Source organism: Trametes versicolor (genome assembly GCF_000271585.1).
Source record: "Trametes versicolor FP-101664 SS1 unplaced genomic scaffold TRAVEscaffold_12, whole genome shotgun sequence".
NCBI classification, from domain to species: Eukaryota; Fungi; Basidiomycota; class Agaricomycetes; order Polyporales; family Polyporaceae; genus Trametes; species Trametes versicolor.
This window is the reverse complement of record NW_007360332.1, coordinates 2,176,739-2,201,589: the sequence shown is the minus strand read 5'-3', so window position 1 is coordinate 2,201,589 and position 24,851 is coordinate 2,176,739. Positions and strand designations below refer to the sequence as shown.

At 58.8% G+C, this 24,851-nt stretch overlaps 12 protein-coding genes across 12 annotated transcripts; 6 read left to right on the top strand and 6 right to left on the bottom strand.

Moving 5' to 3' along the window:
* Positions 1 to 2,863: 2,863 nt before the first annotated feature.
* TRAVEDRAFT_74917 (uncharacterized protein) lies at positions 2,864 to 4,025 on the bottom strand (the record flags this gene model as incomplete). Its single annotated transcript, XM_008045768.1, has 2 exons — positions 2,864 to 3,117; positions 3,221 to 4,025. One exon carries the CDS (start codon positions 4,023 to 4,025, stop codon positions 3,237 to 3,239), a length of 789 nt encoding a protein of 262 aa, XP_008043959.1. The 3' UTR covers positions 2,864 to 3,117; positions 3,221 to 3,236.
* A 176-nt stretch (positions 4,026 to 4,201) lies between these two features.
* Positions 4,202 to 7,264, top strand: TRAVEDRAFT_67110 (TPR-like protein). The gene is made up of 11 exons (XM_008045767.1): positions 4,202 to 4,287; positions 4,343 to 4,400; positions 4,461 to 4,591; positions 4,641 to 4,671; positions 4,842 to 5,408; positions 5,460 to 5,840; positions 5,892 to 6,098; positions 6,149 to 6,196; positions 6,248 to 6,655; positions 6,711 to 6,849; positions 6,907 to 7,264. Exons 1-11 carry the CDS (start codon positions 4,265 to 4,267, stop codon positions 7,188 to 7,190), a joined length of 2,277 nt encoding a protein of 758 aa, XP_008043958.1. The 5' UTR covers positions 4,202 to 4,264; the 3' UTR covers positions 7,191 to 7,264.
* Positions 7,265 to 7,578: 314 nt separating this feature from the next.
* TRAVEDRAFT_52921 (erylysin B) lies at positions 7,579 to 9,644 on the bottom strand (the record flags this gene model as incomplete). Its single annotated transcript, XM_008045411.1, has 10 exons — positions 7,579 to 7,731; positions 7,800 to 7,835; positions 7,891 to 8,033; positions 8,095 to 8,288; positions 8,344 to 8,510; positions 8,578 to 8,730; positions 8,797 to 9,115; positions 9,179 to 9,387; positions 9,443 to 9,538; positions 9,597 to 9,644. 10 exons carry the CDS (start codon positions 9,642 to 9,644, stop codon positions 7,579 to 7,581), a joined length of 1,518 nt encoding a protein of 505 aa, XP_008043602.1.
* Positions 9,645 to 10,594: 950 nt separating this feature from the next.
* TRAVEDRAFT_52920 (Aegerolysin aa-Pri1) lies at positions 10,595 to 11,185 on the top strand (the record flags this gene model as incomplete). Its single annotated transcript, XM_008045410.1, has 2 exons — positions 10,595 to 10,808; positions 10,875 to 11,185. 2 exons carry the CDS (start codon positions 10,595 to 10,597, stop codon positions 11,183 to 11,185), a joined length of 525 nt encoding a protein of 174 aa, XP_008043601.1.
* A 350-nt stretch (positions 11,186 to 11,535) lies between these two features.
* On the top strand, positions 11,536 to 12,631 carry TRAVEDRAFT_133572 (histidinol phosphate phosphatase H; the record flags this gene model as incomplete). The annotated part of the gene is made up of 3 exons (XM_008045766.1): positions 11,536 to 11,694; positions 11,752 to 12,339; positions 12,389 to 12,631. The coding sequence occupies 3 exons, from the start codon at positions 11,536 to 11,538 to the stop codon at positions 12,629 to 12,631; spliced, it is 990 nt and encodes a 329-aa protein (XP_008043957.1).
* Positions 12,632 to 12,801: 170 nt separating this feature from the next.
* Positions 12,802 to 14,423, bottom strand: TRAVEDRAFT_74915 (kinase-like protein; the record flags this gene model as incomplete). The annotated part of the gene is made up of 5 exons (XM_008045765.1): positions 12,802 to 13,031; positions 13,090 to 13,234; positions 13,302 to 13,696; positions 13,749 to 14,125; positions 14,176 to 14,423. 5 exons carry the CDS (start codon positions 14,421 to 14,423, stop codon positions 12,802 to 12,804), a joined length of 1,395 nt encoding a protein of 464 aa, XP_008043956.1.
* A 972-nt stretch (positions 14,424 to 15,395) lies between these two features.
* Positions 15,396 to 16,148, top strand: TRAVEDRAFT_174569 (ubiquitin-conjugating enzyme). The gene is made up of 3 exons (XM_008045764.1): positions 15,396 to 15,439; positions 15,490 to 15,616; positions 15,665 to 16,148. Exons 1-3 carry the CDS (start codon positions 15,437 to 15,439, stop codon positions 16,042 to 16,044), a joined length of 510 nt encoding a protein of 169 aa, XP_008043955.1. The 5' UTR covers positions 15,396 to 15,436; the 3' UTR covers positions 16,045 to 16,148.
* A 150-nt stretch (positions 16,149 to 16,298) lies between these two features.
* On the top strand, positions 16,299 to 18,039 carry TRAVEDRAFT_155258 (diacylglycerol kinase). The gene is made up of 5 exons (XM_008045763.1): positions 16,299 to 16,720; positions 16,779 to 16,951; positions 17,003 to 17,094; positions 17,172 to 17,563; positions 17,622 to 18,039. Exons 1-5 carry the CDS (start codon positions 16,348 to 16,350, stop codon positions 17,720 to 17,722), a joined length of 1,131 nt encoding a protein of 376 aa, XP_008043954.1. The 5' UTR covers positions 16,299 to 16,347; the 3' UTR covers positions 17,723 to 18,039.
* A 1,249-nt stretch (positions 18,040 to 19,288) lies between these two features.
* On the bottom strand, positions 19,289 to 21,353 carry TRAVEDRAFT_133412 (uncharacterized protein; the record flags this gene model as incomplete). The annotated part of the gene is made up of 10 exons (XM_008045762.1): positions 19,289 to 19,348; positions 19,402 to 19,986; positions 20,043 to 20,130; positions 20,181 to 20,245; positions 20,298 to 20,361; positions 20,418 to 20,584; positions 20,704 to 20,775; positions 20,853 to 20,906; positions 20,957 to 21,021; positions 21,074 to 21,353. 10 exons carry the CDS (start codon positions 21,351 to 21,353, stop codon positions 19,289 to 19,291), a joined length of 1,500 nt encoding a protein of 499 aa, XP_008043953.1.
* A 603-nt stretch (positions 21,354 to 21,956) lies between these two features.
* TRAVEDRAFT_24002 (uncharacterized protein) lies at positions 21,957 to 23,361 on the top strand (the record flags this gene model as incomplete). The annotated part of the gene is made up of 4 exons (XM_008045163.1): positions 21,957 to 22,160; positions 22,217 to 22,498; positions 22,563 to 23,144; positions 23,209 to 23,361. The coding sequence occupies 4 exons, from the start codon at positions 21,957 to 21,959 to the stop codon at positions 23,359 to 23,361; spliced, it is 1,221 nt and encodes a 406-aa protein (XP_008043354.1).
* Positions 23,362 to 23,392: 31 nt separating this feature from the next.
* On the bottom strand, positions 23,393 to 23,859 carry TRAVEDRAFT_52913 (uncharacterized protein; the record flags this gene model as incomplete). Its single annotated transcript, XM_008045409.1, has 2 exons — positions 23,393 to 23,425; positions 23,728 to 23,859. 2 exons carry the CDS (start codon positions 23,857 to 23,859, stop codon positions 23,393 to 23,395), a joined length of 165 nt encoding a protein of 54 aa, XP_008043600.1.
* A 105-nt stretch (positions 23,860 to 23,964) lies between these two features.
* On the bottom strand, positions 23,965 to 24,317 carry TRAVEDRAFT_133590 (uncharacterized protein; the record flags this gene model as incomplete). The annotated part of the gene is made up of 2 exons (XM_008045761.1): positions 23,965 to 24,170; positions 24,212 to 24,317. Coding segments are annotated over 2 exons (312 nt in total), but the record flags the coding sequence as incomplete, so codon positions are not given.
* Between the last annotated feature and the right edge of the window lie 534 nt (positions 24,318 to 24,851).

Here is a 24,851-nt window from a genome sequence, read left to right as displayed (position 1 = left end):
TTAGTCACAGCACGGGAGCTGTGCGCCGATGACGGGAACAGCATCAGTAATCAGATACTATTGTTAGAACAGCTCGAACAATAGCAGCCAATCGCGTATCCGCGATTGGATATCCCATGTAAGCAATGTTACGCATCGCACAGGCCGCAGTTCCGGCCGCGATGCCGGGAAAAACCTTATCGGATGAACTATACAGGACCTGATGAGACTGTTAAAAGTCGAAACAGGATGGGTTGGAGTTTTCTCCATCCCCTGTTGTCCTAGTTCGACTCCCCACTCGTCGTCGTCGTCGCACAACTCGCTTCGCTCGTTGTGCTCCTCCTCCCTAACCCTAGCGCTAACCCTAGCGCTAGCGCATCGCGCGATGCGCTACTGTGCCCGCGGCGTAGCAGGCCTCTGCCAGAGCGCCGTGTATACACGATCTGCGAGTGTGGACGCAGATGAGCACATCGCGCGATGCGCTACTGTGCCCGCGGCGTAGCAGGCCTCTGCCAGAGCGCTGTGTACACGCACTTGCAAACGCGGACAAGCAGTGCTCTGCTAGACCGTGCGATTTGTGACTACTCTGCCCGTGGCATAGCACTTGCAAACGCGGACAAGCAGCGCTCTGCTAGACCGCGCGTTTTGCAAGTGTGAAGCGGAGAGCTGCTTATATCGCAAATGCGGATGAGCAGCTCAGCTGTCTGCTAGACCACATAATCTTCGCGCATGTAAGACTGCCACTTGACGCAGTCACCTGTAGCTAGACATACCCTCAAGACTGCTGCTGCGATGAACGTGATCGTGAACGAGGCAAAGCATACAGCAACCTGTACCTAGAGCTAACTCTGGTATGTTTGCTTTGACCTTGGGTTGAGAACCTGACTTGTGGCAGCTACACTTGTTTTTACTGGAGCAATAGATCATGAAGTATCTATATCTCAATCAGCTAAACCTTGGCTTGACTGCTAGATTTAGGGCGGCAACACTGGATTTCACTAGACTGAACCTTGGCTGACCTTGACATTACCCTAACCAGGCAGTTTACACGTCCTGTAAATCTTTCCTCCACAGCCGACTTTCACTCTCCGCCCTGCCCTCTTTTACCTCGTCCTTGCCACTCCCCCCCACCTTCCCTTTCCCCTCTCCCTCCCACTTCCTGCCCCCGCCTCGCGCCCTCCGTCCCTCCATCCCTCCCTCATTTCTTTTTCTCCTCCTTTCTGCACTTACACGATCCCTCACTTTCCTCTTCGTCTCTCCCTCTCTCGATGCACCCTCCATTTTTATATTACCTCCCGCATTCCCCATCTCACAGCCTTTAATTACGACACAGTCGGTACAATTTCGGTTGATTTTCTTACTTCGAGCGCGACTGCCTTCTTTTGATATTTAAACACCCACTTGGCGTAGCTCCAGCGGTCTCCCGCTCCAGCTACACCTTTTAGGCGCCCGCGTGCGCGCTCCTGCCCATTAATATATTTATTTTTAAATCTCAATATCTTGCATGTAACTCACTCTCCCCTAGCCTTACCTGCCAAAATCCTGACCAGAACCCTTCCCTAACCCCAACAGGGCTTAGGAAAACAGGGTTAAATTTCGGGCTCGGTGACGTCATAAGTTCTAGACCTATTGCGTCATCAAGCACCACACGTCATCCATGATGTCATGTCTTCCCCGGCCGCACGATGCCGGGGTGATGGGGCATTGCATCTTGCCGGATCAAGATGTGCGACGACGTCGGGACGCTAAGTAATCAGTATTTGATCATCGGATCACGTATCCGTTGTCTCATGGCCGGGGGCTGCGCCCCCGGCGGCCGTGTGTCAGCAACAATCACACAAGGATCTATCCCGTAGTTCCGGGACCTTGTGGCTGAACCTTATCGAAAGAACTAAGCAGGACCTGATGAGACTGTATAAGAGTCGAAACAGGATGGGTTGGAGTGATCTCCATCCCCTGTTGTCCTATTCGCCTCCCCACTCGTCGTCGTCGTCGCACACCTCGCTTCGCTCGGTGTGCTCCCCTCCCTAACCCACGCGACGCAACTCCTTATAAGGGAGGCGTGCGAAACTTCGACGCACGAGAGGTACAGCCACCGTTGTGAAAAGGTGAAAATCTTGCACGGGATGATAAGCCAAATGATAGGGATCATTCTCAATGTCTCGTCACACGTCTGTGGGTGCGTGGTTTGCACGAGCTTGTCGTGACCTTGGTCTAGGAGTTTGATCGACTGGGATCAAACCAGAAAGCTCATAACCTGTTAGATCCTAGACACGAGCCAAACTGAGCTCAGATGGTGCGGAACCAACTCATTGTATATGTACCTAGACACGAGTCAGACTGAGCTATAGCGGTACATGAGTATGGTGAGAATGGGGGGAAAGATAGCGGGGGGACATACCTCAGATGGTGCAGAACCAACTAAGGTATAGTAGGAGAGAGGTGTAGCTATATATAGGGGCACCTGTCCTATGACAGGGCCCTCGTGTGTTGTACCGAGTAGAACCCGGGAACCGAACATTAACACACAGCGAAATGATGGGAGTCATTGTCAAGTCTTGGATGAGAGTCATTCTCAAAGAGCAGTTTCGGGGACATGAGGCCCATCGTGATACCGCAGGCTGAGGACGATGCAGCACTGTTGGCTGTTACTTATGGGCAAAAGAGCCGGATATAGCAAGTTTTCCGTGCTCGCCCGCTACCACAGGGCGCAGGGTTCCAGACCGTGTCTGTCTCGTGTACCGCTTTATTTGCGCAAGCGAGTTCTTGGAGGAATAACATACCAGCAAATGCAGAGTGTTAGATAAGAGGAGCTCACAACGCGAAGTGATGGCAACCAGGACGTACGGTTGAAGACCAGGCTGCGAAGGTGGACATCGGTACTGGTGAGTGCAAGATCGCCAAGATTGTATATGCATGGGCCGCAGTGGCCGAGAGCGAGTGACAGACAGCCGGAGAGAACGCGGGCACTTGGTACACGCACATGCTGCGTCGCCGCGCGGACGACGAGGGTCGCACCCTTCGCGCCCGAGCATCCTCCTTGGCCCCTCCTCTCGACGCCCATCTTCGCAGTTGGAAGTCTTCGGGAATAAACCGCACGGTTTCTGAAGAATTCGCAGTGCTGTGCGGGATGGCTGTCTACCCGAAGCGGTGTGAATCAGTATAGTAGAAATAAACGAACAGAATTGAGTGCCCCGAGGAGTGCTCTTAGAACTAGCCATGAAAAGCTGACGTCACATACCCGGCTTCAACTGGTGCTATTGCAGCCGAGGTGGCAATATTGCTGTCGCGGTGTGCGTACTCGTCTCGTCGTCGTACTCCTCCTCGACCTCCGGATAACGGTCGCGGTACTTCTTCTCGATCTCGGCAGCCCACTGGGCCTCGAGCTCATGCGGGACAGGGAGCCCGCCTAGGGATACAGACCCCTCGGGCATGAGGCGCCAATCGCCCCTCCGGGCACGATCCCGAATCATGCGCTCATGCGCCACCGTCTTCAGCGCGTTCATGCGCAGATCGTCCGAAAGGTAGTCCAAGTGGAACTGCTGTATGTCGGCCGGCAGACGTGCCAGGAATTCTGGGGTGGCGAGCACGGGACAGTGCATGTACATGTACGCGATCTGGACGGTCAGATGCTGCCGGTGATCGAAGCAGTCCGTGTCGAGGAAGCGCTGCGCGAGCGCGTTGTAGAGCTGGACGAGGGTCGGATAATGGTCGCGGTCGTCTGCCGCCGCGGAGGGGGTGATGTCCGCCCACGTATGCGCGTCCATTAGGACCACATGAGACCACTCGATTCCGGGGTACTCCAGAACGACTTGCTCGTCGATAGCGGGATCGTAGTATTGCGATGTGTACATGGGGACCTCGCCAGGAACCCATCCGGCGGATTGCAAACGCGTGTTCGAGGCGGTGACTGAGTCAACGAGGAGGTAGACGGAGAAGAGGACAGTTTTAGAGCCGTGGTGGCGGAGGGCGTACTCGTACCAGTAGGTATATGGTATGTAGTGGGCACGGAGGACGTCGGTGGCGCTAGGGGCCGTCTCGGACATGATCTATATCGCTGAAGGTTAGCACCAGGATATACGTATCAGAAGTTGGCTACTCACACATGGAGGCCAGAGCGAGTGGGTGGACGTTCGTGCGAAGGTGCGATCAAAGGCGGAGGCGCCCAGTACCACGCCCTGTGTGTGGGCGCTTAGGGGTCAGACTTGCTTCTCCTCGACGTCCACCTCCTCTGCAGCTTCCTCCCTCCCCTTCCTTCGTCTTCTCCAGCGCGCGACGCGACACCATGCAGGACGGACGAGCGCCACGGTAAGTTCAACAACATTCGCTATATGCACTGAGACCGACTTAGCTTGACTTCCAGGATCAAGAACCGCGCACCTGCCGCCATCCAAGTCACCGCCGAGCAGCTCCTTCGAGATGTATGGGCACTCTACTCACCCTTGCACACCGTACGGTCCACTCAACCCGATACCTTATAGGCCCAGGAACGGCAGGAATCGCAGTTTCGCGCTCCGAAACAACGCGTCGAAGACTTTGAGGAGCTCCATGAGTACCGAGGCCGAAAACGCGAGGAGTTTGAGAAGCGAATCAGGCAGACCCGGGGTAGCATGTGAGTCCTTCCTGTGAGCTCTCTCAGTACTCCCCTAACACTCCTGTAGGAAAGAATGGCTTCAATACGCGAACTGGGAGGTACGTACTTTCACTCACGTTCGGTCTCGTCACCACGCATCTTAGGAGGGTTTGCATCGGAAGGGCTGAGGATCAGCGCTATTCGGGCGGCATATTATGTCCCCTCCTGATGCTGGATGAGAGACAAGGCAACAACATCGAGCTTCGCGTGTACTGAACCTTCTTCACAGGCCAGTCAAGGCGAATTCCCCCGCGCACGCTCGGTCTTCGAACGCGCGCTCGACGTCGACCCCCGCAGTGTCCAGCTCTGGCTCTCTTACTCCGAGGTCGAGCTCAAGAGCCGCAACATTCAGCACGCGCGCAACCTCTTCGACCGCGCCGTCACCCTCCTCCCGCGCGTCGACCAGCTCTGGTATAAGTATGTGTACCTTGAAGAGCTGCTCGGGAACGTCCCGGGCGCCCGCCAGGTGTTCGAGCGCTGGATGCAGTGGGAGCCGGACGACAAGGCGTGGCAGGCGTATATCAAGCTCGAGCAGCGGTACGACGAGCAGGACCGCGCGAGCGCGATTTTCGAGCGCTGGGTCGCGGTGCGTCCAGAGCCGCGCGTGTGGGTCAAGTGGGGCAAGTTCGAAGAGGAGCGCGGGAAGCTCGACAAGGCGCGCGAAGTCTTCCAGACCGCGCTCGAGTTCTTTGGCGACGACGAGGAGCAGATCGAGAAGGCGCAGGCGGTGTTCAACGCGTTCGCGAAGATGGAGACGCGGTTGAAGGAGTACGAGCGGGCACGTGTTATCTATAAGGTGCGTACCATCCGCCCAATTGCTAGATTGCTTTTCTCATTACTTGTGCAGTTCGCGTTATCCAGACTTCCTCGATCAAAATCTGCCGCACTGTATGCGGCGTACACAAAATTCGAGAAGCAGCACGGTACGCGCTCCACACTCGAGTCTACCGTGCTCGGCAAGCGGCGCATACAGTACGAAGAGGAGCTCTCCCACGACGGCCGCAACTACGACGTGTGGTTCGACTACGCACGACTCGAAGAGGGCGCCCTACGCGATCTGAGGGAAGAGGGGTCGACTGGCGAGGAGGAGGAGCGCGCGACAAATCGGGTCCGCGAAGTGTACGAGCGCGCGGTCGCGCAAGTACCGCCAGGAGGAGAGAAGCGTCATTGGCGACGTTATATCTTCCTCTGGTTGTACTACGCGCTGTTCGAGGAGATTGAGACCAAGGTACGCCCGCATCGCGTGCCCGTGACCGCTATGACACTCACTTCGCGCTAGGACTACGAACGTGCGCGGCAGATTTACGAGACCGCGATCCGGCTTGTGCCACACAAGCAGTTTACGTTCGCGAAGCTGTGGATAACGTTCGCGCGGTTCGAGGTACGACAACTCAAGCTCCCCGCGGCGCGCAAGATCCTCGGGACGGCGATCGGGATGTGCCCCAAGGAGGCGCTCTTCAAGGGCTACATCCAGCTCGAGTTCGACGTACGTCATCGCACTCTGTCAACGTGCCCGGTACTAACTGCTTCCTACAGCTGCGTGAATTCGACCGTGTCCGGACGCTATACGAGAAGTACCTTGAGGTAAGCCACCTGGATGTCATGTTTTACGTTTTGCTGACCCCGTCTGCGCAGTGGGACCCCTCAAACTCGGCCGCGTGGATCAAGTACGCGGAGCTCGAGACGCAGCTCGAGGACTTTGCGCGCGTACGTGCGATCTTCGAGCTCGGTGTTGCTCAGTCCGCGCTCTCGATGCCCGAGTTGCTCTGGAAGGCGTACATCGACTTCGAGACGGAGGAGGGCGAACGCGAACGCGCGCGCGCGCTGTACGAGCGTCTCGTTCAAGCAAGCGGGCACGTCAAGGTCTGGATCTCGTACGCGACGTTCGAGGCGGAGCCGATTCCCGTCGCGCGGGCGCAGCGCGAGGAACAGGAGGACGAGGATGAAGACGAGGTGCCGATGGTCGAGGGCGACCCTGTCCGCGCGCGGCAAATCTTCGACCGCGCATACAAGGACTTGAAGGGCAAGGGTCTTAAGCACGAGGTATGTGATGCGCGTTCTCGTCATGGTTCGAGGGTTGCTAATGCTATGATTATAGCGCGTCGTCCTCCTTGAGATATGGAAGGCATTCGAGGAGAAGTACGGCGCGGCGGAAGACGTGGTGAAGGTGCAGGGCATGATGCCCATTACGAGCAAACGGCGCATCGTCGACAAGGAGACGGGCCAGACGGTCGAAGGTACGTCCCTGCTAGTCCCTCGTTCATCTCCCGCTAAGCCAAGCATTCTGTTTGCAGACTGGGACATCGTTTTCGCGGACGACGAGCGCGAGGCGAACCCGACAACCTTCAAGTTCCTCCAAATGGCGCACGCGTGGAAGGCCATGCAAGCGAAGGGCGCCGGCGCGTCGACGAACGTCCTCTCCGGGTTCGCCGCAGCCGCCGCCGCCAACGCGAGTGCGAAGGAAACCGCGGAGGCAGAGGCGTCCGGCGCGCGAGAGAGCAGCCGTCCGAACCGGGCGAGGGCAGAGGACGATGCGAACAGCGACGTCGCGAGCTCGAATGGTGACGAGGACGATTAGTACATCTTGTTCATTTGTATTGTATGCTATGTTATGCTGAGTGTGCTTGTTCTGTATCATGAGTTTTGATATTCGCGCCCAGCTCGCCCGCGCACTCGAGGATAGCAATCTACCCTTCTCTGCGCTCTACCGGGTACCCTTCGCGTCGAGCTATGGACCTCGCGTGCATCCGCAGTATCCTGTCTTTGAACGACGACGAGAATCCGTTGACCTACCATCCATCACGACGTCGAGCCAATATATACACTCTCGTCTCAGCATAGCTAAGGTCATCCGGAGATACGCACTACCTGCATTATGCACCTTCGACAACAAACGCCATTTGTCATTCCAAGCAGTTCGTGACATTTCATACTGCTCGACCGTTGAAAATTGACCTCGCGTCCATCTACTTCTCACCCGAGTCGAACAAGACCGCGCTCTTCCGGATGGCCCACCGCGGCTTCGGCGGGTTGTCGTTGGGGTTGCCAGGCAGCTTCAGTTGGATGACAGACTGCAGGTTGAGACATTCGTCTTCCTCGCCCTCATACTGCTTCGGAGACTGGTCCCGCAAGTAGGGAAATGGTCAGTGTCGCGCTGTAACCTGCATATTCCGTTGAAAGGACGTACCGTGATGTAGCAAAGAGTGTTGGGGTTGTCCCCGACCTATTACGACGACATATCTTAGCGGACTCGATAAACAGCCGTTAAGACTACTTACGAGCTTCCAATCGCCCTCGAGGAAGAGCCCCGGCCTCAGCGCCGCGACAGTCTCACCGAGGCGCGTTGACTGGTCGAATCCGCTGAAGTAAGTCGACAGAAACTCATAGCGAGGCAAAGCCGGCCACGGCTGGTTCGAGATGCCTACAAAGCCCATCAGCACCGTCACCTCCCCGGCCAAATCATGCAATTGTCTAGCACTCACCAGCGCTAGACTTCCCGTTCGCGAGCGCATAGTTCCGGCCGGTCTTCCGCGGTAGAGTGGGCTTGACGATGAGGGCACGACTCCCGTCCGCGCTGTGTCCGAGCCAGAACCACCCGTCGGGAATCGCGTTCTTGGGCTGGTAGATCTTCACCGGGAAATTGTCTGTGTACGGCACCTGCTCAACTGACACCCATCTGCGGCGAATCAGTGAGCACATGTAGAACGGAGCGGGTGGGATGAGGAACTCACTCGCCGAGCAGCGGGACCATGAGCTTCTTGACGACGCTCCTCTTCGGCTCGGGGAGCAAGTCGACGACGGAGACGACCTCGGTGACCTCGACGACGCGCCAGAAGTTGGAGTCGTCCGTCGACGCGATCCACGCGTCCGTGTCGAGAATCTGCGTGTAGTCGCCGCCCTGTAACATCACACGAACCCCGGCCATGAGCCACTAGCGCACAAAGAACAGGAATCTAGATGCATACCTGGACAAGGTACTTCACGTCCAGCACCCTGTTCTCCGCGGTTGTGATCGTCGTCTCGAGGTTTCCGTGGCTGCCGGTCACACCCAAGCCCCAGTTCTGCACGGCGACCTCCAGGCTAGTTGTGACGTCCCGCTTCACGGACGTCTCGTTTTCCTGTCAGGCGCAGAGGTTAGGGCCGTTACACGGGTTGCCATTTGATCACAAATACTCTAAACTTACGGTCCGAGAGTACGTTTCCGACGTATGGGCAGACAACGTTCCGCCGAGCTGGACGCGCGTGCGGAAGACTTGCCCGTACTCGTTGAACAGCGCATCGAGGGCCTCGCGCTGCTCGACCAGCGTCGGCTTCTCGAGCGCAGCGTCGAGTGCGGTCGTGAAGCCCTGGCTGAGCTCGATCTCGCCTGCGAACCCGGAGCCGGGCGCCGCGAAGTCTATGCGGCCCTGCGGGAAGAGATAGCGCGAGGACACGAGGACGGTCTTCGTCGTCTCTGTGTTCTCATAGCTGGATTCCTGGGAGTAGTCTGCGCCGGCTGTCACACTAACGAAAGGTGCACCTTAGCACTGTAACAAAGGCGCGACCGGGGGAAGGAGGCGGACGTACTAAGGTGCGGAGACCTTGACCGAGACGGCGGTGTAGTTCGACTCGAGGAGCTTCTGTGTGTACTCCGCCTCGACCGTCGTCGTGTGGATGCTCGCGCTCTGGTCGATGGCGGCTTGGAGGGTGGAGGGGCGCGCGATGAGTTCTTGTGCGCTCACAGCGGGGCCAAGCGCGGTCATGCGGACACCCTTGAGCAGATTGTTGTCGTCGATCTACGAATTACGATCAGCACGACGTGGGAAGCGAGCGGGCAGGAGTGCCCCGCACCAGTTTGTTTCGGCGCACGTCGTCCTTGATGACGTCGACGAGGGTGTCGCCGCTCGTGCGAGGGCGTGGTGCTGCTCGCACGGCTGCCGCAACGGCCTGAGGCAGATCTTCGTGTCAGTAAGGCACGAATCAAGGTGCGGGCAGCGGGACTCACAGGGGAAGCGGAATAGTCGATGAACGTGCGGGCGGGAGCGGTGGCCATGGTTGCGTAGTAGTGAGTAGGAACGTTGTGGCAGGTATGTAGGGAAACAGATGATATGAAGAAAGCGACGCTGCAGATGCTTGTATATATGTGGACCGCCGTGTGTTCTTGGTGTCATCGCGAGAGGTAGTCCACATCCAGAATGGCAGACCTCAGGTGATGCCGAGAGAACACAGAATACGTCTGCTCCCCAGAGCACAATTACGACACCCTGGCGCCAAATTCGTAAAGCCCGCACCGCGGTAGACCCCGCACCCCAGGCCAGTTCGGCTCCAACTAACGGCGACAATTCACGCAAACCTGTTGTGAATCGAAAATTAGTAAAGGCAGTTGCTGGGTAGAGGACCAGAATATTACGCCTGTGGAGCCTGCCAGACACGCATCGGCCGAGCGGCAGCGGCAGCGGCGAGCGCTCAGTCTGACATCTACTCGGACGACGAGAATGGTCTTCGACATGCCCCCCGGATTCTTCAATGTTCTTCGGAACAAGCCCGCGTGTTCTTGAATGGTAGAATGTCACTTGACGCAATCGTATGTCATGTTCGTCGTGCCATTTGGCAGGTCGTTGGTTATTCGTCCGGACGACCCTCTCGTCCGAGGTGCTGCACGATGCGCCCCCATGATCACCGGCGCCGGCGAGAAGACTTGAGCTCCATGCAGAACTCACCGTAAGAACGTAACAGGGGCGTCTAGCGAGCGGCGCTGCCTGCTCCGAGTGGGCTGGAGGATTGGTGACATCAGCCGCCAGGCACCACGGCTTGGATTGTGAATGACGAACGAGGCTGAAGCCGTCGATCCAAGTCCCAATGTTGAGCTCGACTGGCGGACTGCAAATTCCGCCGTCTTCCTGGGGCGCGGGAGGACTCACGAAGGGCGCCCGTCAAGAATATATATACTGGGGGCGCGGTCAGCGAGTGTCAATCCAGCCATCCACCCCACACTTACTCATCATGAACTTCGAACTCGCTCACCCTTCCCGCCCTATCGCTGAGGGCATCTGCGTCACCGAGGATGTCCGCACTAGCGAGGACTTCGTCGTCTCCGACAATGATGACAGACATCGCGCGTATGCGCAGTGGGTCAGCATCGAGATCATAAACTACGGGCCTCGCCCGGTGAAGATCAAGAACGTCTACAGGTCCTGGGGCAAGTTGTACATTGAGGGTCAGTAACCGTGGTGTAGCACGCGTGACGCCTGACCTGTGCTCACCTCACTCTACGTGCGCACAGGAAACAAGGACAAGGAAGTGTCCCCATCGTACTTTGAAAACACGACGATCAACCCCAACGGCACCCTGACGATCGCTGGCTGCGGACGGTCGAACGCGTCGTCTGGGACAGAGGGCGGCTTCAACATTGTCGACCCGAGCCGGGGCGACGATATCATCCGATCGGTGTACTGGGACTGCCCTTGGGGCAGCAAGACGAACAAGTGGAGCGTCAGCGGTTCGCTTTCCGGCTGGGACGTGTACGACAAGGGCGCAAACATCGACAGCGGCGCGCTGGGAAACATCACTATCGAGACTGTCTACAAAGGCTGAGGTAAGAATTTTTGAGTGTGCGCGCAGCTCAGAGTCCTGACCTTGGCAAAGCTCAGACTGTTCTCAACTTGATTGCAGATTGCATGGCGGCGTTGTCCTGCTAGTATAGTTGAACTGTCGTCGCAAAATGCATCGGTCTTCGTGAAGCTGCAGTCAGAGCGTGAGATGGTTGTGAGTGTGGCCTTGGTGTGGCCCCAGCAGTGACGGTAGCGGTCGAAAGCCCAAGTGGGCGCCATTATCCGTCCACCTTCTCTCGGCACCGCCACCACGCGAGTGGCCGCAAGTTCGGATTTTGTGTTCCCCCACTCAGGAGGCTCGTGTAAACCTCCATCTGACTACAGTGCATATCGATGCCCCAAAGCCATCACTCCCACTCCGGCCAGTTTTGCAAACATGCCGCCGGCACGCTCGAGGACGTCGTGCTCGAAGCCATCCGACAAGGCTTGGACACATTTGGCCTCACAGAGCACGTCCCACGCTATCGGCCCCAGGATCTATATCCAGAAGAGGTGAGCGACAGCCACCTACGACGAATGCGCCCATATTGATTCGGTGATGGAGCGCAGGAGGGCATGTCCCTCGACACCCTACGCGCCCAGTTCGATGCTTTCCTAGCGGAGGCGCACAGGCTCCGGGCCAAATACGCTGACCAGATCACCCTGCTGGTCGGTCTCGAGACCGAGTTCATCACCCAGACCGACATGGACGAACTCGAGGCGCTCCTCGGCGCGTCCGGCGACCGCGTCGAGTACCTCGTCGGCTCCGTACACCACGTCCGCGGCATCCCCATCGATTTCGACCAGGACACATTCCTTAAATCTCTTGACAGCTTTCGCTCCCCCGCCTCCGCCGCGCTCGCACATTCAACACCAGCCACGCCGTCAGAAGAGCACGACACGATGGAAGCCTTCCTCTGCGCCTACTTCGACGCCCAGCACGAGCTGATGCGCCGCTTCCACCCCGAAATCATTGGCCATTTCGATCTCTGCAGACTCTACCGTCCCACACTCCGCTTCGCCGACTACCCCGCCGCCCTCGCACTCATCCGGCGGAACGTGCGCTTCGCCGCCACGTACGGCGCCCTCTTCGAGCTCAACGCTGCCGCGTTCCGTAAGGGCTGGGATTCCCCATATCCCGGAACCGAAGTCGTCGAGGTACGCCCGGCTTCCTCTATAAATGAACGCGTTCGCTGACGGGGCGCAGATCATCCTTCAGGAAGGCGGTCACTTCGCGCTGTCGGACGACAGTCACGGGCCACACGCGGTGGGGCTGAATTACCACCAGATACCGGAGTACGCGCGGCGGGTGGGCATCACAGAGTTGTGGGCGCTGGAGCGGCAGCCCGACGCAAGTCTGAATGCAGCGGGGCGGCGGCTTGTCCCGCGCAGGATTACGAGTCTGTGGGAGCATCCCTTCTGGACACGGGAGAGAGGAACGAGCGTATGATATTATCATTCTAGGTTTCTGCCGTCCAGAACTACGATACATGCCGACGGTTGAACGTAGGTAGGAACGGTATGCTCGCGAGACCGCCACTTGGATGGCCGCGCGCGCGCGCATGTTTTTGCTGCCCCGACAAACTGCAAGTCTGCGGTGGGCGCGGTGAACGCTCTGGCTCACGTGTTGAACCAGGCGTCTTCGAGCAGCTGCGCGGCAGAAGGCCTGCACGCCGGGTCGATGGTCAAGCATCTGCGCATGAACGCGCGCGTCGCTTCAAGGTCTCTCCACGCTGCGTCGTAATCCCCGGACGACGGATCCGCCGGATCGTATGAATACAACGCATCCCATATAGAGCGCTCAAGCGAGGCCGCCCTCACCCTACCGAAGTAGCTAGCCCGATGGACCCCTGCCATCCCTGTGTCATAACTGATGCACACGCGGCTGGAGGGTGACGAACTGCGCACCTGATGGCATGAAATACATGTGCTGTATCGGAGAGCGCGCGAGGAACTCGCGAGGGAACAACTCGATGTGGTACTCCACAAGCCCCAGCTGGTCGTCTGCGTTCTTGGCCGTAAAGAGCGTTTTCAGGGTAAGGCACTCGAACACCTGCGGAAGGACGGGATGCGGTCAGCGGGTGCCCACGCACAGCGACAGGCTGTATAGGCGTACGCACCAAGCAGCCGATGGCCCATATGTCGATCGCCGTCGAGCCCGTGCAGCCGAGGAACTGCTCTGGGGCGCGGGTCTCGTACGGGGTTGGTGTATACCGTGTCGGGTGCGATGTCTTCGCAGGGAAAGACTGTGTCTGAAGCTTCAGAGGCGCCCCACTGGCACCGAAGCGGAAAGACTGACCAGAGCCGAAGTCGGCCAAGCAGATTTCGAGGTTTTCGAAAGACGCGTCGACACCGAAGTTTGGCAGCGGCTGGGACTTGACGGTGACAATCGGACCTTCAGAGATGCTGGAGTGGACCCGCGGGGGGTATGTTTCGGACGGGTTTTCTTCCAGGTAACGCGCGATGGTGGAATCGTCTGCGGTTATTTTCACAAACATGTTGTCTGCCTTCACGTCTACAGGCTCTGGTGAGTGCAGGGCTGCCCGCAAGACGGATGCTAGACGTACCACAGTGCACGATCTTCGCCTTCGTGTGCACAAAGTCCAGCGCGAGCAAAGCCTGCTTCACGATGCGCTTCGTAACAGGAAGCGAGAACGGCCGGCCGGTAGAATCCAAGACCTGCCCGATCGTGGTGCCGCAAGGCGTGCTCACATAGCATTGATGCTTCCCGTGCACACTCGTCTCAAAGAACGAGCTGCCGGGCGGCATGACGAGGCAATGCGCATATCCTGGGTGTGGTATGGACTCCACTCCAGAGAGGTATGCGTTCCAAAGGCGCGAGTGCGCCGTGGACTCGTGCGGGATGCCCTCTCCCTCGTTATCGGTTGTATACTTGTTGAGGATCTTGACGGCGACAAAGCGGGGGCGGGCCCCAGACACTTCTCTGTATGGGGCTTAGCGTTAAACGAGCAGGGTAGGACGATGGGCACGCACGTCGCGTCCGAACCAGTGCCAGCTTCGCGGGCGAGCCACACGCTCGAGTTGGTGCCCCAGCCGAGCTTGCGGACGACTTCATACGCGCCGCGGGCGAGCTTTGCGCCGAGCTGGACGGGGATGTACCCCAGCGCGTCTTCATGCATGAGCATGTGTGGCTCCTCGTCGCACACATGCTGTGCATCGGGGGGCAGGATAGCGCGGAGCATATCTTCCGGGTAGTAACCTACGGGGTCTGAGCTCTGCATCTGTGCTGGTGAGCGTGTAGGTGAAGGAGAGCGGTTTGAGAGAGCGGGATGGGCGATCGCGGCTGATAAGAGGACGGGTCGTGGGGATATGTGGGTTTTCAGAAGTCGAGTTTGAGCGCCGGGACTTGACTTTTAGATCACACCCTGGGGCGGAGAGGATCTTAGCTGGCCAACTGCGAGATGCAAGCGAGGACACTGTGCGTGCGCACTCAGCCCCTAACATTACCCCACAGAAGCAACGGTCGCGTGGCAAGCCTGTAGGATACAAAATAACCAAATTAGTGCGACATACAACCTTGCAGGCAGTAGTTTCGAGATCCACTCGGATCGCTCGAGCATCCAGAGACGCGAACGTGAGCATTCATATATTATCGGAGGGATAGCGGTCGACGACGTATCAATTTCGGGTCCATTCGAGCGTTGGCAGTGCTTACGGATACAGGTAGCAACGCGCGTGCTCTGTCGCATGGTATGCCATCGGAGATATCCTTCACTAGTTCACGCAGTCCCAGACGAAAGTCGCGGTCAGACTAGGAAGATGGCTGCGAGCGGCGACAGCGTGCACCGAGCAGGATATTCACTGTCAATTGACAACCGATGTTAGTGTACAACCATGCACACGCAGTATACAACAAACAAGATGCGCACTTACAGGAGCAGGGACCTCAGCAGAGCCTACTCAAGGCAAGATGATGCCGCACACTCGCCCGTGGGTGGGCAGCAGCTCGAGGGCCGTGAATTAAATCGTGCACGCAATATGCACATGCGCAGCGACCATCGCCGGCTGATTAAGGAGGTAATCATAGCTTATATATGTTCTTCCATATGCCAGAGCCGACCCAGCAGCGCCATGGCCGTGTTCAGGCGCGAGGTCGGTCCCAGCGAAGATGGCGGAGAGAAAGGAAGCGAGCGTGAGTAAGAAGCGCCCATCTGCACTCTGCTCTCAACCACCACCTCCCCCTCGTCCTCGCACCCCGCCTCTCGCTCTACCATCCTCCCGATCAACAATCAACATGGTCAGTACTTGTCGCATATGCTCTTTATGTGTGCTCTGACAAAGAAACAGTCGACGAACTGCCGCCGCCGCCTCATCCGTGACTTCAAGAGGCTCTCCACCGACCCGCCCGGTGGCATCTCTGGAAGTCCCTGCCCCGACAACATCATGCTCTGGAACGCGGTGATATTCGGCCCAGGTGCGTTGTATCATAATCTCACCGCGAGCGTGCACTCATCTCGCACAGCGGACACACCGTTCGAGGACGGCACGTTCAAACTCCTGCTTACGTTTGACGAGTCCTACCCGAACAAGCCACCGACCGTCAAGTTCCTCTCGCGCATGTTCCACCCGAACGTCTACGCGAACGGCGAGCTGTGTCTCGACATCCTCCAGAACCGGTGGTCGCCCACATACGACGTCGCCGCCATCCTCACCTCGATCCAATCTCTCCTCCACGATCCGAACCCGAACAGCCCCGCGAACGCCGAGGCCGCCCAACTCTACCGCGAGAACATGAAGGAGTACGTGCGCAGGGTGCGTGCGACGGTGGAGGATAGCTGGCTCGACCCGGATGAGCACGAGGCGATGCGCCAGGAGGACACGGGGGAACCTTCTCAGGCGTAGGCGTTGGGGAGTGTTGGGATATAGGATATGTACATACGAGGATGTAATCTGTTTGTTTCTGCGCTGTGGCCATTGTAGCACTACCATCCCATTCTATCTTTCTCTCCTCTGGCTGTTGATTGTGGCCGAGAGCGTCGTGTGCCGACGGCCGGGTACGGGCGTCTCCGCAACGTGGCTACGCGGGGAGCGCCTTTCCTGTCCGACTCTCTCTCTCTTCCTCCTCCCTCCTCCTCGTCCTCCTCGCCCGCTTCGTTATCGTCGCTGCTGCCCTCCTCACTGCACGCGTTGGTTGTGCCACGCATAATGTCGATCCCCGCAAACGACGCTTTCACTCTCGGACCTCGCCTTGGTCTTCGCTCTTCGTCTTCCAAAATACCCTTCGTCTCCGGCAGCCCCAAGGCCCGCTCCCCATCCGCCTCAACTCGCCCTTCCAAGCCTTCTCGACAGATGAGTGTAGAACCAAACGACCCGGTCGCGTCGCGCGCGTCGCCTCCAAACGGTACCGCCAATGGCCACACCTCACCACTCCGCCAACGAAAGCGGCCACGTTCAACATCCCCCTCTACCGCTGTTGTACCTAATGGCTCGGACGCGTCGCGTAGCACCAAGACCGACAAACCCACAAAGCAGAAGATAGACTGGGAGATACCCCGGAAGACACTGCATTCCTCCATCGGTTCGTTTCGCGCGCGTTCTAGCCTGCACCGGTACGCGTACTGACGCCCGGCTCACAGGCTTCCTCACGCTGTACCTCTATGCCTCCGACGGCGACCCGCGCAACGTCGTCCTTGTACTCAGTCTCGCCCTTGCTGTCATCGTACCGGCAGACATCCTCCGGCTGCGCTCGACGCGCTTCGAGCACTTTTACGAGCGGTGCCTTGGCTTCCTCATGCGCGAGAGCGAAAAAGTACGCGCGCCATTCTGCCTATGCTCCTATCCCCGCTCACACGACCTCCAGAAATCCACAAACGGCGTGATATGGTACATCATCGGCGTCATCTTCGTGCTCGCAGTATACCCCCTCGACATCGCCACCGTCGCGATCCTCATGTACGCCCCATTCTCCTCGTCCCATCCTTATCTCGTCCCATTCTTCCTGTCCAACTGACGCGCGCCCGACCCCACAGCCTCTCCTGGGCGGACACGGCCGCGTCCACCGTCGGCCGCATGTTCGGGGCCTACACGCCCCCGCTCCCCCGCACGTTCCCGGTGCTCCGGCTCCCGCTCGCCCCACGCAAGTCCCTTGCCGGGTTCCTCGCGGGAGCGGCGACTGGCGCGGCTATCGCGGTCGGCTTCTGGGGCTGGTTCGCGCCCGACGCGCGCGCTGCCCAGCTCGCGTTCTACCTCCCCGCGGGAACTCTCGCCGCCGCGCAGGAGGTCCTGCCTGCGCAGCTCGCGGATGTTGTCACGAAGGGTATGGAGGCGGTACAAGCGACGGGGCTGCCGCTGGGCCGGTGGTTGGGCCTCGGGACGCTCGGCGCTGTGTGTGGCCTCATTTCGGGAACTGCTGAGGCGCTCGGTGCGTGTTTTTACGTCGTGTTGTTCGAATTGGCATGTCTACTGACAGTACGCCGTAGACCTGGGCTCACTGGACGATAACCTGACGCTGCCGATCATCTCCGGCGGGTGCATCTGGGGCTTCTTCAAGGTGCTCGAGTGGTTCACCGGCTCCGGGTGAGCGCCCCACTCACCTCGTCCGCTCTCCGCTGCGCTACCACCCCCTACGACACCGATACCGCCACCGAACGCGATCTAACTCTCTGGACCGCTGAACTATTGAATAATATCCCCGCCCTTACGCTACGACGACCCCCCTGCACGCATCTCTAACTCTGAAGACCGCGCCGACCGGACGCGCGGGCCGCCCGCCGCTGCACGTAGAAATACTGTACTCCTCGCCCCTCTACATCTTTACCCCTCTTCTGCGCCTCTGTTCTCCATATTCCATATTCCTATCTCCCAATTCCCCGTCCTGTGTTCCCCACCCCCGTTCGCCGCGTCCCCTACCTCCGCTTCCCACACGCCTCCCAATCCTCCGCTTCCTCAACCTGGCGCGGCGTGTTTGTGACCTACTCACGCACACCTTACATATATAGATTCTGCCCGCTCACGACTGCTACGAGCTCCGGATGTGGTTACGATAGTGAGTGCGATATATCCGCCCTGTATTGCACGCATGCCGCGAATGTTTTAGTTTCCTTCTTGGCTGTACTGTGAGGGAATGGGTTTGGGTGGCGAGACTCCAGGACGTATGTGTTGGTAGGTGGAATATGGACTGATGTACCTAGAAATGCAGGTAGATACGCCGAGCAGACAAGGGCAGCAAAGGGCTCGAGGCGTCGATCGTCATGACCGAACATTCACATGTAGATGCGTCCTGTGCACCGGTGAGTCCGTCACTGCGCGATATAGCATACATCCTAAGCAGAGCGACCCGCAGGTTCCGCTGAACGGTACACTCGGATTTGCGCGATCAGACGCTGCATTCAGATACAGGGCTAGGGTTTATACAGTTGACTCGCGGCACGCCTTCCTGCACTGCCCACAGCAAAACGAGATCTTAACGCGTACAACTACTACTTGTGCCCGTTCGCAGCAGCCGCTCCGACATCAAACAACGCTCACGAATCTTGCAACTACCATGACGATACTTCCGTGCGTCGACCAGCAGCCGACCCAGGCACGCGCGAGACTATCCAGATCTGTGAATTCGAGTTGCTACCCGGCACGATATTGATGAATGCCTTCGGCCGTCTGCCGTACTTCGCCAAGGTACGCCGCCCGATCTGCATCCAAGCAGTGCTCGAATGACGCATTCGCCACAGGAGCGTACGATACACACCCTCACAGAGTTCTCTGTCAGGCTGCTTCGACTCGAGGTGCCGCGGCGTATCGGCACTTTACGCTGCCTGGACGACGGTACTCGGGAGGTGGTCGCTAGGGGCAGCGCATCGCAGGTGTACGACGCCCTTGAGGCCTTGAAGCTTGAGGACTCCGTCGACTCCGTCTTCCAGCGCAAGCTGCAGTCCGACAGCATCGGTACCGACGAAGAATCGCGCCCTCTTCGCCGCGCGCCTCCCGCTCACGCCCCGCGACCGGGGTCACTTCTTGCTCGCCCCGAGCACGCTCACTCAAGCAGCTTGGGATTTACTCGGATGGCTGCAGCAAGTCAACAGAATGTCCTGTAATCATAGTGGCTATATACGTTACTGGCATCGCGATACATAAGATTACGATAAATCCACTAGATCGTCTTCGAACTGTCGCGCGCACACTCCATTTTGTGCCCGCCAGTCCAATGCGCCTGGACAACGCTCAGCGAACAGCCCTACTCCGACTATGATGACATTCACGCACCTTCTGACACGCCTTGCCGCAATAATACCGCTGCTTGCACCGCGCACACGCTTTCAGCTCGTTCGGACTGCCGCACTGCGCACACGCCGTGTTCCCCGGGTTGTCCATCCTGCGGTCGCGCACGCCCTCCTCCCAAAACGCGCCCACAGTGCTCCCCGCGACCGGCGTCCGCACAAGCACCGTACCCTTCTTCATCTCGCTCGGGTGCACGCCCAGCCGCAGCATCACCGCCAAATCGTCGTCCCGCGCGTTCTTCGCGATCGGCGTGACGACCTTCTTGCTCGCGCCCGGCATGCTCGCCTTGCTGTCGAGCGCCTGCCGCACGCGCGCGCGCGCCTCCTGCAGGTCGAACGCGTCGAAGTCGTACTGCGTGGGCAGCGTGGGCGGCAGCCGGCCCTCGTAGTTCGTCGCGCCGAAGAGCGCGATGACGGCCTCGCGCTTTGCGCTGAGCGACTTTGAGGCGCGCGCGAGGTAGTCGGCCCAGTGCCAGGTGCCGGTGAGCTGGCCGTCGGGCGGGGTGCCGCCTGCGCCGTCGAGCACCTCGACTGCGCCTGTGCTTTCCCAGGGCGGGGTGATCGCCTCGAGCTGGGCGGCGTTGTGGTGAGTGCCGCTGGCCAGTACGAGCACGGGCGGGTGCTTACCTTGAGGTCGACCCACCAGTTGTCGCCAAAGTCGTAGTGGTAGCCTATCACTTGGCCGGGCTTCCGGAGGAGATGCGCGAGGCAGTAGCTGTGTGGCTGCATCAGTTCTCTGCATCGGTGATGGCGTAAATGACGCACTCTTCCTCCGGCATGTACGCGTACCCAGATTTGTCGAGGTGCATCATATCGACGGCGTTGCAGTCCTGAAGGCAGGTAAGTCTGCTGGTACGGACTGCGTTCGGATAAGATAAGTACCGTAGGACCGAACAAGGACCCGTCCGAGTAGTCATGGAAAGTGTGTGCGTGGAGGTTGCGGACCCTGTCAGAGAGCAGTATTAGCGATGCCCCCCGCACGCAAGAATAAAAAGCACTTACCAACCCCAGACCGGTGTCAAAACTTTGTCTGCAAATACGCTGAGAGGCAGTCCTCCCGAGACGCGAATGCGCCGCCAGTACCGGTCTGCCCTAGGGTCTTTCGGATGCGGGATATGGCTGTGGTGTGTGCAGTGAGCGGCGGGCGTGGCGGCAGATGTCGCGGGGTCCTACACACGGGAGCGAGATGTAGAGTGTGTAGTCGCTTTTGAGGTAGTAGCCGAGGTCCATGTCTTTCAGGGCGGCGGCCTGCAATGAATGTTCAATATACGGAGTTCGCAAAATCGACTGACGACCTTGCCTTTTTGTCCATGAGCGCATGGATGAACTGGAGCTCTGGCGGTTTCATGATGAGGTGTGTCTTGTAGATGTGCTGCATGATGCTCTGTTGCACTTTGAGCGAGAGAACTCGGCTCGAAAAAACCGACAGCGACCTACGCTGCGCTCATAAATACGCATTCCGTCCACTTCGCGATGGCCGTCCGCATCGTGCTAAATGAGACGTGTCAACACCGTCGCAGATGAGAAGAGACGGCACGTACGGGGTAGATACCCCAAGAGTCGACATAGCCGAGCCTGCCGCGTCGCGGAGTGAACGTATATGGATCTACGTACGTGAGCACACACTGGCGAGGGCTACCAGAGCTGAGTATACACACCTTCCCAAAATATTTCATCGCAGTGTTTGCCGCTGTCGAACTGGTGGAAGCGGACGAATTTGGGTGCCTTGCGCTCTCCTTGAGGGGTCCAACGGCGGGTATCATAGCCATCTACGACACCTTCAATTGTCCCATCCTCCTGGCAGTCGTAGATCCAGTTCGTGACCTCGTTGACGGCGAGCTGGGCGGTGTACGGAAGCGAGTCTTGGTCGATGCTCCCATCGGCGTTCTCGCGGACGCCGTGCAAGCGCCCTGTCGTTTCATCATATGTTGCCACCATTGGAGGCATTTTTGACGCGCTAGCTTCGATAATGAGCTCGCTGTGTTAGAGGTCGTGCACGTGGTGGTCGTTGGAGAGAAGTGGCGGGACGGCGACGGCGCGCCATGCCGCCCGTCGCGCTTCACGTGACCGTATCGAATAGTAGTCCGATCTTCACGGAGACGACGAGCACGGCTACCCGGACGACGTCCGCCGCCTTTTTCTCGACCACCGCCCATCCATACACGACGACCTCGACGAACATGAACCCACCAGTACTGATGTCCTCCTTCGCAGCGTGCCTTCTACCGTACGTCCCTCTTGCCCGGGCCGTCACTTCGTTCAAGTTGTGAGTTCCTCTCATCTAACACATTTGCCGGTATGTTATACCTCCAGGAACCCGCTTGCGCAAGTAGAGCGGTACACGAGACAGACGCGGTCTGGGAACCCTGTGCCCCGTGGGCGTGCGAGCACAAAAAACTTGCTATATCCGGCTCTTTTGCCCATAAGCAATAGTAAACAGCGCTGCATCGTCCTCAACCTCCGACATCACGATGGACCCCACGTCCCCCCAGCTCATCTCGGAGAAATACCACCATCTGAATCTCATCCCCGTACTCTCCAATGGTACCCATGATCTCGATGTGGAATTGTGAAGGCGAGGAAGTGGTACAAGACGGCATGCCTGACTCGTATCAGCGCTGGGTCGCCATCGACGGTGGCGAGCCTCCTGAAGACGAACGCTGGCGGGCGGTGCTGCGTACCGTTGAATCCGTGCTGTCGCGTAAAGTCGTGCAGATGGACGCTCGCACGTCTAGCTCCAGTCTGGTAAGAAGCTCTGTTGCCCCACACTCTCCCAAGTCGCTGATCTATGACCCGGCAAGGTGCTCGACGTGCAATACAAGGACGGCTCGCGTGAGATCGTGCGTACGCCGCGCCTGGAAAACACGGAGGACGGCACGCAGGACCCGGCTTTCATCGAGCAGTTCTGGCGGGAAATCGCCCTGCTCAAGTGGCTCAAGATCCGCTGCACGTTCCCGGTTCCCACCGTGCGCCGCATCCTCGACGTGAGCGGCACCGATTTTGTGTTCCCTGCGGCCGTCATGGACAGGATGCCCGGTGAAATCGTGTTGAACGTGATCAGCCGTCTGCCGTACGCCGACAAGGTGCGTCTCCCCGCGTGTCATCGTCACTCGTCGCATTCTCATCCGTCGCTAACATACTCCCCAGGAGCGCCTCGTCCGCGCACACGCCGATGTGGCGCTCGAGCTATTCAGACTCACCGTCCCGCAGCGCATCGGCTCACCGCAGTGCAGCTCCGACGGCGCCACCATGGACGTCTGTCCGTGGACCTGTTCCGTCTCCAGCGCCTCCTCGACCCATGTCTACGCCACACTCGAGGACTGGCTCGCCAGCATGGTCGCGGCCAAGCTGGCGTCCGCCTCCGGGTCCGACGATAACAATGACACTGATCTCGACCCGCACGTACGCCTGCGCCGCGAGCGCGTGCTGGAGCGCCTCGGCACGGCGCTTGCGGTCTTCTGTGCGCGCGCGGTGCGGCCTGCGCACCGCCGCTGCGTGCTCGCGCACGACGACCTCAACCACGCAAACATCCTCGCGACGCCCGAGGGCACGATAGCCGCAGTTATCGACTGGGAGTACGCGTCGGTGCGGCCTGCGATCGTCGCGGCGGAGTATCCGCGCTATCTGCGGTACAACGGGATATTCGACCCGAAGTACCCGTTCAACAAGGTGGGGTGGTACTTGGTGAGCCCGGAGGACGCGGCGAGCCTGTGCGAGCTGTACAGGGAGGTGAGTGCTGCTTGCGGGATGTGCGAGGGGAGGCTGGGATGCTCATGGGCCCGTCTGGTCACAGGTTGTGAAAGCCAAGGACCAGGAGTATTGGGAGGCGCTTGTCGAGGGCGCGGCTCTCCGCGACACCATGGAGTGGCTGACCATGAGCTTGTCCACCGTTGAAAAGATCGCTCTCCTGGAGGAGTGGATAGACAGTGCGTTTGGGCGCGACTGACCGCCAAACGCCGGGCTTGTCGCAAACGGAATTATCTGGACGCTTCAATGACAACGCGGCCTGACTGGTACACGGTATCAGAGCGTCCTATCGTATCGCGCGGGTGTGGCCTGGGATTGGTCGACGCAGTTCAGAGGGAGCGGTGACATTCGTAGAGAGTAAAGCTCTTGGGCAGTTGCCAGTGGTGATTGGTAAACGACCAGTCAGAGGTTGGCAAGTGTCGGAAGAGGTCGGAAGGAGGCCGGCAACGTGAGAATATAGCGCGCTGTTTGGACGTGTAGGCGCAGCCCGGCGGATAGGGCCGACATCGACCACAAAATGCAAAACTGCTGCACGATGTAACGAGGCCTCTTCGCGTGAACTTACGAATGCGTGCACGTCTTCGACGGCGCGCTCGTTGCTAAAGCCGTGCTCCTCGAACGTAATCAGCTGCGAGTACTTCTCGTCGAGCGAGTGGCCGAAGAAGACGAGCACGAAGCCGGGGGCGAACGACAGCATGCGGCATGGAATCTAGTGCGAAACACGGGGAGCGTATTATATTCAGCTAGGGTATGCAGACTAGCGTCATGCATGGATCCCCGTATCTACGATGGCCAGGGCTCGTCAAGGCGTGAGCCAAGCATCCGCGAGCAACTCGGAGACCGTAGGCCTAACTAATGGATCAATAGTGAAGCACTTGCGCAAGAAGCGGCAGAGGTCGCTAACGTCCTGCGTGCTTAAGTCTTGGCAGGAGCTTGCGACCCTTTTCTCGAGAGAACCTTGCCCGATGGCGCCGTGTTCGTTAGAGCGAGGAATTCCTGCGACGGCATCTCAGAAGTCATTGACCATCTTTATGCTTCTGATAGCTCACCTTGGCTATCAACAAGCCCCTGACCGTCCGTGCAACGTCGCACGAAATCAATAGGGAACGGGCCAAGACGATCGTAGATAACCGCTAGGTGATCGTCCCGGGTGTAAGGGGGAAACAACACGTCCCTCGTACACAAGAAGCTGTCCTATGGATATATCCCTATCTCTGATTAGAGCACCGACGTGATCCATCCCCATCTCTGCTCAGAGTCCCTCGGGATATATCCCTCATCTCTCATTAGAGATCCTCAAAGCGCCCCTCCGCACGTAGCCCGGTCCACCGTAGTAGATATACTGGGAAAGACAGAACAGACATACCGGAAATAGAACTAACTCGCTTCCTACCGTTTTCCTTCAGGGATATATGTTTCACACTCCGCTGACTGGCTGTATCAGCCCAAAGCGGCAGGTAGCGGCGCTGGCCACGTTCCCGCGCGATCTCCGGTGCGCCGGTGCAGCGGATGCGCACGCGCCAGGCGCGGCGCGCCGCGGCGCAGCAGGCGGCGGTGGATGCGCGCAGGCCAGGCTGGCAGGGGCGGCGCGCAGGCAGGCTGGCGGCGGCGTGCTGGCGGCGGTGGATGCGCGCGGGTGGGGGTGGATGCACGCGGGCGCGGGGCCAGGTGGCAGCGCGCATGCAGGCA

Excerpts from the sequence above, each read along its gene's own strand:
- TRAVEDRAFT_155258 (XM_008045763.1), top strand. The coding sequence starts at position 16,348 with ATGTCGATCCCCGCAAACGACGCTTTCACTCTCGGACCTCGCCTTGGT. Across the intron at positions 17,095-17,171 it reads GCCACCGTCGCGATCCTCAT|CCTCTCCTGGGCGGACACGG; the intron begins GTACGCCCCATT and ends CCGACCCCACAG. Across the intron at positions 17,564-17,621 it reads GGGAACTGCTGAGGCGCTCG|ACCTGGGCTCACTGGACGAT; the intron begins GTGCGTGTTTTT and ends AGTACGCCGTAG.
- TRAVEDRAFT_174569 (XM_008045764.1), top strand. Across the intron at positions 15,617-15,664 it reads CGCGGTGATATTCGGCCCAG|CGGACACACCGTTCGAGGAC; the intron begins GTGCGTTGTATC and ends CATCTCGCACAG.
- TRAVEDRAFT_67110 (XM_008045767.1), top strand. The coding sequence starts at position 4,265 with ATGCAGGACGGACGAGCGCCACG. Across the intron at positions 4,672-4,841 it reads TTCAATACGCGAACTGGGAG|GCCAGTCAAGGCGAATTCCC; the intron begins GTACGTACTTTC and ends CCTTCTTCACAG. Across the intron at positions 6,197-6,247 it reads TATACGAGAAGTACCTTGAG|TGGGACCCCTCAAACTCGGC; the intron begins GTAAGCCACCTG and ends CCGTCTGCGCAG.